General features: G+C 33.9%; 2 protein-coding genes across 12 annotated transcripts; both read right to left on the bottom strand.

Annotated features, from left to right (window-relative positions):
• Positions 1 to 1200: 1200 nt before the first annotated feature.
• On the bottom strand, positions 1201 to 9167 carry LOC147291490 (disease resistance-like protein DSC1). 8 transcript variants are annotated; one of them, XM_086236348.1, is made up of 9 exons: positions 8863 to 9167; positions 8201 to 8718; positions 6992 to 8093; positions 6374 to 6691; positions 4913 to 6280; positions 4040 to 4737; positions 3667 to 3751; positions 3171 to 3339; positions 1201 to 2427 (listed from the first exon to the last, which is right to left on the bottom strand). In XM_086236348.1, the coding sequence occupies exons 2-6, from the start codon at positions 8713 to 8715 to the stop codon at positions 4168 to 4170; spliced, it is 3873 nt and encodes a 1290-aa protein (XP_086092474.1). In that variant the 5' UTR covers positions 8716 to 8718; positions 8863 to 9167; the 3' UTR covers positions 1201 to 2427; positions 3171 to 3339; positions 3667 to 3751; positions 4040 to 4167. The 8 variants fall into 8 exon arrangements, with proteins under 8 accessions (XP_086092474.1, XP_086092469.1, XP_086092468.1 ...); XM_086236343.1 differs by lacking the exon at positions 8863 to 9167 and having other exon boundaries at positions 1201 to 1659; positions 2354 to 2427; positions 8201 to 8730; XM_086236342.1 differs by lacking the exon at positions 8863 to 9167 and having other exon boundaries at positions 1201 to 1659; positions 2367 to 2427; positions 8201 to 8730.
• Positions 9168 to 11867: 2700 nt separating this feature from the next.
• LOC147291489 (acetolactate synthase small subunit 2, chloroplastic-like) lies at positions 11868 to 14490 on the bottom strand. 4 transcript variants are annotated; one of them, XM_086236369.1, is made up of 4 exons: positions 14233 to 14490; positions 13736 to 13949; positions 12526 to 12593; positions 11868 to 12441 (listed from the first exon to the last, which is right to left on the bottom strand). In XM_086236369.1, exons 1-3 carry the CDS (start codon positions 14361 to 14363, stop codon positions 12537 to 12539), a joined length of 402 nt encoding a protein of 133 aa, XP_086092495.1. In that variant the 5' UTR covers positions 14364 to 14490; the 3' UTR covers positions 11868 to 12441; positions 12526 to 12536. The 4 variants fall into 4 exon arrangements, 3 of the variants coding, with proteins under 3 accessions (XP_086092495.1, XP_086092494.1, XP_086092493.1); XR_015121137.1 differs by having other exon boundaries at positions 12526 to 13949; positions 14202 to 14490; XM_086236368.1 differs by lacking the exon at positions 12526 to 12593 and having other exon boundaries at positions 14202 to 14490.
• Between the last annotated feature and the right edge of the window lie 1106 nt (positions 14491 to 15596).

The raw sequence follows: 15596 nt of genomic DNA, 5'->3' as shown, positions 1-15596 counted from the left end.
TTCAATTGTTGCTGTAAGTGTTGGAATTAAGATATTGTCAAAGCCAACAATACCTATTCCTTTTCAATTACCAATTTCACAACTATGGCAGTATTATAAGCAGGTAAAGTATTCTTCAAATTTTTAAATTTTTTTTATGGCAATTTTCTCTCTTTCATAGCAAGGGAAAAATTAGTCTCCATATTCCAGTTTTCTTGGGCAATTGTAGAAGAGAAGAGGCCATAATCGTTAGGACAAAAGGCCGACAAGTCATTCAAACAAAACAAAAAGAGGATTGTAAAAAATTTGAAATGAAATAAAAGCAACGCAAAAAGAATGCGGTGTTGGCCATTAGAGACGATCGAGCATCTTCTTTTAACAAAGAAATTAAAGGGTAAAAGAATATTGATCATTAAAGGGTATGCATTCTTTTAAACACATGCAGTTAAATTTTCAGAGGTCAAAATTAAGTGGAAATTAAGCAAATTTCCGAGATGGTTTAGGAGGCAAAGTATATATATCGATCCTTCAATTATTCAATGTATGTATACAACATGGCCGACCCACAAGCCATTCAAAGGGAAATATCATGGGCATCATTGTGGAGATCATTGTAGAACAGTGAATGAGAGTGTGTAACTAGCTTACACAATTCAAAACACAAATATAGACTCTATATGCAATTTTAATTGCTTGCGTGCTGTTTTGGTCAAAAATGTTTCGGCCACGTGTAAGGCTGAGATTTGATCCATATCATTACTTAATCTAGGCGAAAGGGAGTGCCACCAAGTATAAATCGTACTTAGAACGATTGCAAAATAACTAAAAAGATAAAAATAAGACAAGGTGAAATAAAAATAAAGGGAATCAAACGATTGTGGCTGGCTCTTTTCTATACTTGGGCATTCGAAGACTTGAATGCTAAAAGTTCTAACGTACTAAACTTGTTTGTTGCAGGACGTGTTCATGCTGCTCTTTGTCAAGTAATAAAACAGGATAAATAAGTAAATAAATCAAAAGTATAGAAGTTCACTATCTCAAGATCCAAATATGACAAGAGTGCTTATTGGAATTGTATGTCATAGATAGAGATTGTAGAAACCAAGCAACGAAATGAAGATGAACTGGTAATAGATACTCAAAGATTGAGAAAGTAAATGTTTCCTTGATTAATTCTTAATGAGGAAATACATTAAATTTCAGAACTAAATGCACGGAGAAAAGTAATAAATAAGACTATTAAATGTGTAAGAACAAACAAAGTTGTAATAAAAGAAAAGATCAATGCATTAACACAAACGTAAAGGCAGACCAAGTTAATGATCAAGTCATTTGGCAAAGAATTTTCAAAGAATGAATCTGGGTTCTTGTGTGAATTCTTGGAGAGCCGTCACATTAGCTGTAGCTTGGTATTTATACTTGAATTTATGATCCCAAAACCCTGGGTACTTCTCTTGGCCGGTTTGCTGCAACTTGACACATGGGTGGCTTTGAACACACCTGGGACTTTGTGTTTATCCATTCTGACAGCTACAAACCGGCATTGGATTACTGGCTTTACACTTCATTGACCCTCTCAGCTTGGTATAGCCGAGATCTTTTCGCTAGAGCCATCCTGCATGGGTCTTGAATTGGGTTTAGAGCTGGGCTGGCATTTCCTTTGGGCTAATTTTATGCTACCTGAAAATCATGGTACAAACACGTACTCATCATTTCAAATCATAATCAATTGATCATGGTGTATCGTTGTTCACCATTTGATGACTGTATGCAATGGAGGTTATAGAGGCTTCTTCATAAGCAACTTAAAAGTGTTGCAAAAATGAGCTTATCATTCTTTTCTTTCTTTTTCCTAGTTTAACCTATCCTTGTACTATAGTTTAAAAGAAGATGGCTGCTAATTGAACATCATTTTCCTCTCATTACACAGCTCTTTCATTTAAATTGTGAAATAATAATTTTAACCCAGTATCAAATGACAAGACTGTCCCCATATTCCCCCTTGGAACCTGAGGTGGCTCTGTGGGTCCAACATCATATAGATGTTGGTTCCGTTAATTTAAACTACCCACTTCATCATTATAGGGAGATCGATCAACCTAAAGGGGAAATTCTACCGATAATTCAGCAAAACTTCCCCTAAATATTTCACTATCCTCACCTGTAAAAACATAAAGATAAACACTTCTATATTATCAACATCCAAAAACAATCCAATTTCCCATCTCAACATTCATCCAACAATAACCAAAAAGTCTCAGACCCACCAAATAATATCTATGCTAAATTAATCATCAGAGCATAACTACAAAGAGTTCCACTCATAAAACCATAACATGAACTAAATGAATATATGAAACGACATTGAGCCTACAATATCAATATACCGATAACGAATGAAGGGATGCCTCAACGTGCTATGGGTCCGACCTCAACAATCTCTACTACCTGGGAGGAGACATTAAGAACAAAACATGAGAACAATCTCAGTGAGTGGACACAAATAAACTTTGAAACTTTTCCTTTAAAATCATTTTATAAAACAAATCATTTTCTTTTGAAAGCCCAAAGTTTTAAAATTCATTTCACAACCCATTTTCGAAAACATCTTAAATTTGTGAATGTTCTCAATGCAAAAGAAGCTCGTTAATATGAAATGTGTAAGAATCTCACAAAATATTCTTTGCAATAAAAACAAGTATTATCATATGCTTGCTAATAAATCAATTAGCTGAAAATACAAATTCTGAAAGATGTCATACTCAAACGTAACTCAACTAGCTAAGAATTTAGGACTTGTCTGGAGACTAATTATAAATACTAAATAAAAATTAAAAACATTAACAAATAACAATTAAAGAATTAAGTTCCATTTGTCACACAATCATAGTTTGTGTAATTTTTATGCAGTCACAGTTTGATAAAATAAATATTGGGTGAGGGTGGGCATTCAAACAGTGAAAGAGGTTTTTGCCTCAAATGAATGCTTGTTTCCCACTTGACACCTAAGCCATTTAGTTTGGTTATTTAGGAAAAAAAACAGTCAATGGATCTTAAAAATAATTAAAAAAACCTAAATGTAATCAAAATTAGAGAAAAGAAATTCAAAATCAATAAACTATACACAAAATAACCAGAACAATTAACCTCAAAACCCAATAATCAAAATCACTTTTAACTTTAGATCTTACCTTGTGATTTGAACTGGAAGAAGCGTAGAGAGATCGTTGACTGAGGCAGATTGAGAGAGAGAGAGAGAGAGAGATCGAGAGAGAGAGATCGAGAACAAAGAGATCTCAATTGAAGATGAGAGAAGATAGAAAGATTGCAAGCTACCGTGGAGCAGAAAAAACGATGCGGCTAGCGTGAGAAAAGAAAACACGTTAGAAGGAAAAAAAGAAAAAAAAGATATTTTATCATATTTGGAAAACATGCCTTTTTGAGTTTTGTTTCTGGAAACTCACTTTCGAAAAAGGGGTTGAGAAACAAGTTTTTTTTTTTTTTTAATTTATCTCTCTTTTTGAAAAAGGAAAAAGAGTTTTGAGAAAAATACAAAACATGTCCTAATTCTTTCAGTTAATTAACATATGCGCGGCCACATTGTTGTAGCCATGGTAGGTACCGTATATTTGCATTATTTCCCTTTAGTAACTACACCCTTAACTAATAATTTATCAAACTACATACCTTATTTCACAACACCTCCATTTGTATTTCTGTAGCCTTAACACCAGCCAACTCATGCCACTATACACAATACACCAAGGTACACCTGCAAAAGTCAGAATGAAGTGAAAAATTGATTTCGTGCCCAAAGTCCTTTTTCTTGTAGTGTATAAAGGAAAGCTTCAAGTGAACTTCATGATCAGATATTTACTGTAATATGGGTGGGTTAATTAAGATATGAATTATGGTTAATTAAAATTACATTAGTGTATTTTTTATTTAAATTTCGGTGCTAGGGACTTACTTATGCAATTTAATAACCATAAGTGAGAGGAGAGAGAGAGAGAGAGGGAGAGAGAGAGAGAGAGAGAGAGAGAGAGAGACATGTGCAAACCTTATGAGGAACTTGTTGCCAACCTTGTGTGAATGCAGTCCTTGAACATGATAGTGTACGTCAATGGTCCTTGAACGTACGTAAATGCCAAAGTGCTGTAACATCTTCTTTGATGGCCCCAAATTTCTCTAATCATCTTGGCCATACAACAGGCACATCCCACACTCTTTTATGTATACGTTCATGTTGGAGACAGGTTGACCAAACCTATTTATAGGGTAGAAGTTAAAAGAGGCCTCGGTGACATTGTTAAAAGTAGTGGGCCTTTTTTCTCCATTTTCTCCTCTTAATCTTTTTGGGAAAGTTTGTTCTCCTCTTAAATTTCTCTCTGGGAAAGTCTGATCTCCTTTGAATTCATTAGGATGCAGAGCGCGGTCATACCACACTAAAACGTGATCAAAATTGACAGTTCTGTTTTGATTCTTGCCGGCCGAATCCCCCAAACCATACAAGTAACTATTGAATTCAAGGCTTTCACCATCATTGGTTTTAAAATGGGATTTACATCCGAATTCAAGACCATAGCCACAAGGATTATAATTGTGGAATCTAATCACAGCACATAGAGCAAAGCCCAAGAAGTTTTTATCAAACCAATGTGGAGGAAGCTTGGTACTTATGGAGGAACCCTCACTTTGAAAGCTGAACCACTTCGGAATATCATTTCCAGGACAACAAATACTAACTGAAGGAGCATCCTGCACCATATATAGATGGACATGTAATTAATGATTATTAATTATGCTGGTGAGAAAATTGCAACTGCTCTAAAACTTTAATTGGTTAGCTAAACACATATCAATTTAACAGGTGACATGAATGTGTGTTGTGTGTGTGTGTGTGTGTATGAGAGAGAGAGAGAGAGAGAGATACCTTGTAATGGTATATTTCTTCTAGTGGTGCAGTTGCCATTCGCATAATTCTAAGACGTGCTTCAACCATTAATATGTTGTTCAGTGCATTCTGATCTAATTGAAGGCAATTAGAAAATATAAGTTGATGACCACGAACTCCATGTTGATCCCAACCTTGCGTGAGTGTAGTAGTAATGGAACCATACACTGTCTCCAATGATGTACAGCCATGTGCGTCCAAACGTTCTAGAAGCAATGGGAGCTCTTGCAATTGTAAGGATCGGAGGCTAATGCAATTGCTTAAGTTTAAGTACTTCAGCCCAGAAGCTTGTTTGATGCTTGTAGGTAAGCTCTCGATCTTGCTTCCACTTAGATTTAATCTTTTTAATGAGGATAAGCTAATGAGGCCATCAGGGATTTCTAATGTGATATTATTGCAGTCACCGAGGTTTAGTTCTTCCAAAGAGCACAAACCAACTGAGAAGGGAGGCAATTTCTTGAGTCTCGAACAGCCCTCAAAGGTGAGAAATTTAAGACTATTTAATTTGTAGATGTTGTTCGGGACATACTCAAGATTTTCGCACACGCGTAGGTGTAATTCTTGAAGCGCAACAAGATTTCCAATGGTAGAGGATAGCCGAATTAGATTTTCAAGCCCACTTAATTTAAGATGCTTTAGACACTCCAAGAGATAAATTTGACCAAGACATTGCAACTTACAAATGTTGGATGGAAGACTCACAAGTCTTCTTGTATGCTTCAGATCAAATGAAACACGACCAGCGAGACACTCCATTATCCCTGTCTGAGGCAAGTTTAAAGTTGTTGTCTTTCTGGGAAGCTCAGACACCCTGCTCATCTCTGACAAATTTAAACTTGTTATTTGACTTGGATCCTCAGAAACCCTGCTCATCTCTGAAAAATTTAAACTTGTTTTTTGCCTGGGCACCTCAGAAACCCTGCTCATCTGAGACAAATTCGAAGTTGTTATTTGCCTGGGAAGCTCTGAAACCTTGCCAAGAGATAAGCAGCCATTTAGATCAACAGTGCTGCTTGAAAGATACTCGAGTTCTTTACAGGAAGTAAGAAACACTGTATAAGGTTTTTCATCCAACCCAACTGATGCAGGCAATTCTTCTATGGCAGTATTATATAGTGTTAAATATTCACACCTGGTTGGTATCTCCGGAAGATGTTTAAGATTCGAACAACCTCCCAAAAACAGAATCTTAAGCTTCACAAGATATTCAAGATATGAAGGAATTTCAACCAAACTTGTACAGTAGCTAAGATCAATTTCCTCCATATTTTGACATCGAGATAAATCTGGAACTTCAATCAAGTACCTGGATCGACTAAGAATGATCTTTTTTAAGTTCCTAATATTCTGTAACAAATTAAAGAAGAATGGTAAGAATAATTTAGCATGAATAACTTTCTGCACTACATTTTAAATAACAAGAAAAAAAAATAATCATACCTGTCCTTTATCCCATAGTCTCTCAACTTGGCTATCTGGCATAATAAGCTCAACAAGATGATGTGGAGAAAATTTTGACGGAAAAGATTTCAAAGGACATCTTTCCCAATGGATATATCTAAGGGCATCAGGAAGAGAACGAAGACCTTGATCAGGAAGGTACACATGGCAATACTGCTTCTTGGTAAAGGGACCATTATCAGAACTATAAAATTTTAGCAGTCTTAGATTATACATCCCTTTGAAGGCTTTACGATTTAACTCTAGCTCTTCAATCTCAGACATGTTTAGGAATATTGCTTCAACATTTTCACTTCCCTGAAAATCAAGAGCAAAGTATATATATTAGTTAGGAAACTATCCAAAAAGGATAGTGTTATTGGCACTCCAAAATGGTCATCCTGCACTTCAACATTTACAAATTTTCTGTTATGTGTTTTTATAATTGGAGTGCAGGATGACTTTTTTAGAGTGCCAATAACACTATATATCCAAAAATATTTATTGTAAACGACATTTGTAGACATATCCACAAGTATATCAAAAATAAGTTTTTCCTATGCAAAATTCAAGCAACCTTTTTTTTTTTTTTAGAAAGGCAACAAATTTAGCACTTACTGTCTTGTTTTTCAATACATGACAGACATCCTCAGGGCTCCACAATATACTGCGTTGCCCAGGCTTTTCTTCACCTTGTTCGCGAACAATTTCCCAACCCATTTGTTGTACCAAATCATGCATCCATAGCTGGTTATATGTTATTGATATGAGAGACATGTCAAGAAGAGTTCTAATTCCTGCAGCCGCAAAGAAACCACATAAATCTAACATTCTTTTTGCATATTCTATAGTCTCCCCTTTATATAAACACGCGATATGCAGAAATATCTTCTTTTCGTCTTTATCTAATCCTTGGTAACTTATTCTCAAGAGTTCTTGAATTTCTGGGTTAGGAACTTTTTCCAATTTATTCAGTTTGCTTATCCATTCTTCTTTGTCGTCACACTTACCAAATGAGGACCCCAAAACTTTAAGAGCTAAAGGAACGCCCTTAGCATAATCTACCACCATTTTTGACAACTCTATATATTCTTCTGAAGGAGAGTTATTTCCGAATGCATTCAAATGAAAGAGCTGAAGAGCTTCTTCAAAATTTAATCCCTTAACCTCGTATATGTAATCATCATCAACTCTTTTATTAAGTAGACGCCTATCTCTTGTTGTAATAATGGATCTACTTCCAGTGCCAAGTAGTTGTTTAGCTAGATCAGCTAGATATTCTAATTGGCTGGGAGTGTTCACATCATCAAGAACAATGAGGGCCTTTGTACGGCGAAGTCTATCTTTAATAAAAGGTGATCCTAAAGAGGGAGTGGCGACATTTATATTTTCTTCATTTAGTAGTGCATGAAGAAGTTCATTTCGCAAATCAATTAGTCCACGACTCTTTGATTTTTCCCTGACATTTGCAAAAAAGCAACAAACATCGAATTCAGAAGAGAGTTTTTGATATACCGCATCAGCAAGGGTGGTCTTGCCAATACCACCCATGCCCCAAATACCTAAAGTGCGAACATCAAGTGAGTCAATGCACAATAATGACTCAATTTTCTCAATATGTTTTTCAATTCCCACCAGGCCTTTTAAATCGCATGTTGATTTACGATTCAATTTCTTCAAAATATCTTTGACAACTGTCTCAACTAATTCGGATTCAGGCCTGACATATATGAAGAAGGATAAATTATAGTTAGTAAGTATATATACATTTCCTAAGTAATCTTCTATTAATCAAATGATCAAAAAAAATAAAATTAATTGAGTTACCTAATTTTATTCGAATCAAATCCAGATAGACTGGCTGCTTTTGTCAAAGCATCCTTCCACTTGCTCACCATGTCCATCCTGTCCTGGAAACGTTGTTCAAGGCGCGCAAATGCAACCGCATAGCTTCCCTCCTGTTTCCTTACATGTGATGGATTGATGCCGCAAAAAACTGGTATAACAAATTGTCCATATAATTCCTTACATTGGAGTATATGCACAACTTCATCTAAGCACCATGTTGAAGAAGCATAGTCTTCTGAAAAAATTATCACTGACACCTTCGATTGCTCGATTGCTTTGGTTAGGGCATGTGAAATTTCATCTCCTCTCTCAAGTTTGTAGTCCATGTAGGTTTCAACTTTATTTTCAAGTAAAGCAGCATGAAGATGGCTAGTAAAATAATCGCGGGTGTCCACACCTCTGAAACTAAGGAAGACATCATACTTTTCTTGAGGGCAGAGGATGACAGCAGAAGAAGAAGAAGCCATATTCATAACCTGCAAATCCATGTTCATAACCTGCAAATCCATATTCATAGTATGATTACTAAACATTAGAAGATTAACAAAATGGTTTTTTAATTTTAAATACCAAATCTCAATAAAACTTATTAAATGTTTAGCACATGAAAATAATTTAAATTACTAAAATAAAAAACTTACAAATTTTGGTCTTCAATCAGAAGATCTAGAACCAGAAACTGGGAAAGTAAAATTATAGATATAAATATTTTGAGAGAAATAGAGGGGAGTAGCGAAATAAAAGATAGAATATTGGCTAAAAGTGTCTAATTCTAAGCTTATGTGTTTTTCTCTAAACAACCTCTCAATTTTTCTTCAACACTTGCACTCTTTAAAGGAAGGCAAAGAGCTTTTGCTTTCTTCAAAATCTTGAAGTAATTTATGGAGATGATTGTGGTCTCCATGGTTACTTTGTCGCATTTAACCACTCAAGAGTCTTCGCATTCAAAATCAAAATGACGTGGAGAGACTTTTGTTGAAGAAATTGAGTGGTTGAAATCTCAATTATTTTTTGGGACAAGAACCGGGTTTAGTAGTAGTGATTTGATAGCATCGTCTTTGAATGCTCTTGAAGCATTGAACTTAGACCACCACTTGACAATTTGTTCTTTATTACCTAATTTTTGTTTCAGGGTGCCTCCATAACCTGTACCTGAGGCATCATTATCAACTACATACTAATTTGAAAGAAATTGGGTCTGCTAAAATGTAGAAATGAGAGAGACGTTTTATTTTTACTTTGCTGACAATGCTTATATGTTGATTTCAATGAAGGTATTAATATCTTTAAAGTGTTGTTTTGAATTTAATTTGAGAAAAAATTAGAAACATTATCAATGTAAACAATTAAGAATTTTGAATAATTATTAAATATCATCGTTCATTATCTTTTGAAATTCATAAAGTGCATTTTTTAGACCAAAAGACATAACATTCCATTGATGATAGTGCCCAAATGGTTCAGTAAAGCAGTTTTATATTTGTGTTCCTCTATTTGAATTTGCCAAATATCAGATTTCATGTCAAATTTTGACCGAGAATACTTTTGCCTTGTGTAATCTTTGTAATAAATTGTGTTTGTTAGGTAATGGATATCTAATCCATTGTAAAATTATCCTCAAAAAAAAAAAAATTCCATTGTAAATTTGGTTTAAGGTTTTATAGTTAATTACCAATCTTGGTTTTCGTCTTTTACTGTAGCATTTTCTAATTAAATTTTTAGAAAGTACAGGTCTTGTGTTTCTATTTCACAATTAATGTTCAAGATCCATTTTAAATCTTTTTTACAGGGATTGTCAACAGCAGAACATACGTACAGTTTGGTCTATTCTGTTTTGAATTTGAGATATTTCTTTTTGGGAGCAATACACATCTAAGGGACTCAACATGAGAAACAGGTAAGGGTTGGATTTACTTCAAGGGAGATTTAAAAAACTAACCAATTAAATTTGTTCCATTTGAAGAATTTTAGCCATTTTTTTAGAAATTTAGAAATCCAACTCTTGGAGTAGTACGTACTAAAGGGAATATTTTTGGTGGAGATGATTGCAGTCAATCCCCATGATTGTTGTGTCGGAATAAGTGGATTGAATTTAGACCACCATTAGGAATAGCTATTTGTTAACATTGTATTTGAATAAATGCTGTCGAAGCCCCAAGGATTGAATTTAGACCACCATTTGAATCTAGTCCTAATGTTCTGCTGGAATGTCACAACAGAACATACAGTTTGGTCTATTCTGTTTTAAGTTTGAGATATTTCCTTTTGGGAGTAATGCTCATCCAAGGGACTCAACATGAGGGATATATAAGAGACAACACATTTAAATTTTGGATTTACTTCAATGAATTATTGAGTTCACAATGGCATCATTAAATCAAACCATATGAAAGAAGATTAGTCTTCTGAGAAAATGATCACCAAAAGCTTTTCATTAGGGCATGTGTAATTTTATATCCTCTCTCAAGTCTATATTTTATGTAGGTTTTGATTTTCTTCTCAAGTAAAGCAGCATGAAGATGGCTGGTAAAGTAATCACGGGTGTCCACACCTCTGAAACTAAGGAAGCTAGACATCATACTTTTCTTGAAGCCAGAAGATGATAGCAATTAAAAGAAGTAAAAGCCATATTCATAACCTGAAAATCAAGATAAAAGTGAAAACAAAAATTAAGTGGTTGGAAGAAAAACGTATTGTTGAAGGATAAGGAATATAGAACAATGGGCCCCTTCCCTCTTAATATCTCTTTTCAATTTGTAGGTTGTGGTGCAAATATCGCACACGAGAGACTGTTTTTGGTGATAAGGTTTTGCGTTCAATCGGTTTTAATTTAAAAGTGACCAAATTCTATTAAAACCTTAAAAAGGGACAGGATTGTTTCTTAGGTCTCTTGTGTCCTAGAGTGTAGAAAGCTCTGCGTTCAATCGGATTTAATTTAAAAGTGACCAAATTCTTTGGACTTAATTACTGGGCAGTGGGAAGAGAATAGTTTGTGTACGTCTTTGTGAGAGAGACTGATAAGAAGACAACAGAGATGAAAGATTTGACTGTAAAAAGCATGGAAACGGATACTTGATGCAAAAGTTATATATGTTCACATGGACTTTTGAGCCATTTGATTAAAAGGTCCGTTGATTTTAGCTACCAAATTATAATATTTTTTCATTTTAACTACCAAAATATTTATATCATTTTACTTTAGGTACTAAATTTAAATTTAGGTACCAATTTTAAAAAACATGGTTATATCGAACTGTGACTGTCTAACAGTCATAACGTTTTTATTGATTTGTTGTTTTTTCAATATTTGCAAGGCTTAAACTTTAGGGTTTTTTTTTTTAAAGTCCATTTTTTAAAATTTACTATTCATCCGGCCCAACCGCTACAGTAAACTACTGTAGCGGCCCACTTTTAAAAAAAACCGTTACTACAGTAACGGCGTTACTGTAGCGCGCTACAGTATTTTTAAAATGCAATTTTTTTTCTTCATTTTAGTGCCATTTAGTACATAAATTACCCAAAAAAAAAAAAATCATAATTTAGGTATTTTTTATTTCATAAACATATTAAATAATAACCAACATAAAACACAAAAAATCAAGATGTCCATAATCTTTTGCATTTTATTAGTAAATATAATTGTTACTATCGAAAAGTAACAATCACCTATTACTACTGTCCGGTAGTAACAATTACCTATTGCTATTGCCCAATAGTAACAATCACCTATTGCTACTGCCAGACAGTGGCAATCAAGTAACAATAACAATAAAATAAAATATAATTTAAACCTAATACAATCCTTGCTATCGAAAAGTAACAATCACCTATTGCTACTGCCCGGCATAACAATCACCTATTGCTATTGCCCGACAGTAACAATCACCTAACAATAGCAATAAAAATAAATTAGAGGATATAATTTAAACCTAATACAATCCTTGTGAAATCATAAACAACCAAATGAATTATAAACCTATGATACAATGACAACAAAATAAAACAAAATCACAATAACTTGAAACTTCCGGATCTAACTTGAAACTTGTTATACGAAATAATTGATTGAATATGGTGGTGAAGTGAAACAGCCCAAAAGTGTAGGCTAAAAGGTAATTTATTTTGCATGTTGAAACTTAGTTATTATACTCTTGCAACCAGTTTTGGATCTTGACTCTGTCATGCAAGCAAGTGATTCTGCAACAAACAATCTTCTCAGACTGCAAGAGACAATTGAAAGGAAAATATTTCATTATGAGAAAGTAAAGAAACTACTAAGAATATCAAGAGCGATCAAGTTATACCTCTTTGTAACCTATTGAAAGTCGTTTTGCATAATCATTGGCCACATGCTGCTTCTTTGTGCCACTAACTACATCAATTATCCCAAAAAATTCAAAGCATGTGTGCACAGTGCATGTAAAAATTATATACATGATACATCAAATAAGTTGCCACTGTCAAACAATAACAATAACATATTATTACTGACTTGAGGCTTTTGCTTCCTCAACTCCTCAATCTGAAAGTTTCTTTCTTAATATTTTTTTATTCATCTTTTTCTCCTAAACCAAACTAAATAGGTAAACTAACCTAACACATTTCCATTCAGATTTCTCAAATTTAATGAGATTTCATACCATATTGCAGGAACATAAAAATCATAGTAGAAGTTTGTTACTGTTAAACAGTAACAATAATAATAACAAGTTCTTATTGACAAACAGTAACAACTAGAACCTCACTTACATTTTCAATTTTAAGTAAACAATTGACAAAAAACCTTACATATTCAACTACTGAGTATGAAAAAATCAAAATAAGTGAGATTTCATACCCTAAGAACATAAAAATCATAGTAAAAGGTTGTTACTGTCAAGCAGTAGCAATAACAGGTTATTACTGATAAATAGTAACAACTAGAGCCTTACTTACATTTTCAATTCTAAGTCAAAAATTGACAACAAGCCTTACACCTTCAAATATTCAACATAAAAAAAAATCAAAATAAGTGAGATTAATTTCATAATCTACAAGAACATATATAAAAATCACAATAAAATGTTGTTACTATCAAACAGTAACAATTTGTTACTGCCAAATAGTAACAACCAAAGCTTCACTTAGCTTTTCAATTATAAGTCAAGCATTGACAACAATAGTTTCATAGCCAATTTTGATTTTACTGTGCCAAATTTTGATAATAAGATGAACAAACTATAAATTTAGCATGTCAAAGCATCCAGCACATCTTCGTGGTCCACAGGGAAAGGAATGAAAATGAAGGGTTGTGTTATCTACAATCATTTAATATAAGCATAATAATGTTGAATCTAGTTCAATTTATTCCAATCTCAGCATCCAAATAAATACACCTACATCAAATTCATGTAAGCTACCAAATACATTTTGGAAAACACCCGACCGCTGAGATATTTTATGTAAAATACTAAAGTAACACCATAAACTAAGATCTCTATGGAATATTAGAAATAATTAAGGTTGAATCATAACCTTTATCACATTCACCAACTTGTTGAGCTGTTCAACAACTTGTCGCAAAACCTTTTCAGTTCCAGACACGACTATGGTAAAGAGAGCTTTGTCCTTGTTCAAACCAACAGCAAGGGACTCGATGTTGTAGCCCCTCCTAGCGAAAACCCCAGCTATTCGGTTTATTATTCCACTCTCATCCCCAACAAATACAGAAATTGTATGGCGTTTCACCCTGAAATGATATATAGGATCAGTGTTAAAAACTTGAAATAGAAGATGTGCACATTGGAAAGCCAAAGAAGGCTTTCTCAGTAGCCTTTTCAGATTTAAAATTTCTGGCTCATTTATGAAAAATTGCAAGGATCAACGGTCACAGTAAAATCAAATTTTCAAACCCTAAAAATTTCAAAATCGTAATTCCTCAAAATTGACAAGCAAAACCATGGGGAAAAGAAAGCTCTTGATTAGAAGAGTAGGAAAATACCACAATCGAGTAGAGTCACCGTCGAGTTCACCTGAAAATTGGTCGAAAAGCTTTTGCTTCTTGACGTCGATCTGTCGCCGTCGCTGGGTGGTTGGACGATCGAAGGCCATGGGAAGGAAGAGGAGAGAGAGGCGAGCATGGAGAGGTGGGTCTCGCCGCCATCCATGGCTGGACGACGATGCATCGAGGAGAGAGAGAGTGACGTTGAAGAGAGATAAGAGAGAGAATGGTGCTGAGTTTGAAATGAGAGAAATGAGAGAAATGAGTGGGGGAGAGACGGAGAAATAAACGGAGGAAGGAAAAAAGGACCGGGTTGGTATAAATTGGCCTTGCTTCGAATATCAAAAAAAGACCTGGGTCTTAAAAGTAGTGAAAGTCTAAAATTGGGCTTTATAATCATTTACTTTAAACTTTAATGTTTAATCTTTGAGTTATATGACTTCATCCCCCAAGCTTAAATCAAAAGTATTAAACTCTTAAAAAATTTAAATTTTTATAAATTAATTTGAAACAGTCACAGTTTAATCACAACGGTGATTGTTCGATAGTCACAACTATATAACAAACTGATTTGTGACATAATCCAAAATGTCTTACTCTAGGTTAGTATCTAAACTAAAAAAAATTAATGGCTTGCTGCTTTATTGAAAAACTATTGATATTTGGTATTTAATTCTAATTTTCTATTGATTAAATATCTATTTGAATTCAGAGAAGTGCATTTAATTAGATCTTTCTCGATCATAGTCCCTCATACATCCCATATTTTAGATTAAAATTCCGACCCTTTCTTTTAATTCTTTTATTCAAATCTGATTTTTAAAACAACGTTGGTTTTCTTCCATTTGCCCCAGACATCAAATAACATACCACATAACAGAAAAAGATGAATAAATGGAGCTGAAATCCCAATGTGTATAGACCGTACTGCAGCAAACAAACACATTAATGGTTGAACACACGAGACAGCCACAATCCCAAAGGGCAAAAATAAGCATATATAAGCTGAAACTCAAAGAGCGCACAAGAACACACGAGAGAGCCACCAAACACCAAAGCGAAACCAAAATATGAAAGTTAATTTCAAACCCTTTTCAGAAAAACAAAATGAAAAAAGAAAAAAGGAGAAAGGGTTAGGTATAAAAGGAGATTATTTCACACAAGAATTTTGTGTTAGAAAAATGTTATTTGCCCAAACTAGTTCTCCCAACTTTATTTCTCAACCTACATGCTAGTCTTGACAAAAAAAAAAAAAAAAAAAAAAAAAAAAAAAAAAAAAAAAAAAAAGGAAAAGATTGTGTGGCCTAGTTGCCCTAATATGATGTACATTTATTCATTATTTGCAAAATTTATATAATAATGCCATGTCAAAGGGCACAATTACGGCACCAACTA

Source organism: Dryas octopetala, chromosome 3 (genome assembly GCF_963921425.1).
Source record: "Dryas octopetala chromosome 3, drDryOcto1.1, whole genome shotgun sequence".
In the NCBI taxonomy this organism is placed as follows: Eukaryota; Viridiplantae; Streptophyta; class Magnoliopsida; order Rosales; family Rosaceae; genus Dryas; species Dryas octopetala.
The sequence above is the reverse complement of the archived record's forward strand: the minus strand, read 5'-3'. Positions and strand labels throughout refer to the sequence as shown.

What these genes read in the sequence shown, in the direction of transcription:
- LOC147291490 (XM_086236340.1), bottom strand. Translation starts at nt 8,730, where the DNA reads ATGGATTTGCAGGTTATGAACATGGATTTGCAGGTTATGAATATGGCT. An exon ending in TTTGATTCGAATAAAATTAG is followed by an intron (nt 8,094 to 8,200) that starts GTAACTCAATTA and finishes CATATATGTCAG; the next exon opens with GCCTGAATCCGAATTAGTTG. An exon ending in GACTATGGGATAAAGGACAG is followed by an intron (nt 6,281 to 6,373) that starts GTATGATTATTT and finishes AATTTGTTACAG; the next exon opens with AATATTAGGAACTTAAAAAA.
- LOC147291489 (XM_086236367.1), bottom strand. Translation starts at nt 14,363, where the DNA reads ATGGCGGCGAGACCCACCTCTCCATGCTCGCCTCTCTCTCCTCTTCCT. An exon ending in GCTTTTCGACCAATTTTCAG is followed by an intron (nt 13,950 to 14,232) that starts GTGAACTCGACG and finishes ATATCATTTCAG; the next exon opens with GGTGAAACGCCATACAATTT. An exon ending in AGTTGGTGAATGTGATAAAG is followed by an intron (nt 12,442 to 13,735) that starts GTTATGATTCAA and finishes TGTCTCTTGCAG; the next exon opens with TCTGAGAAGATTGTTTGTTG.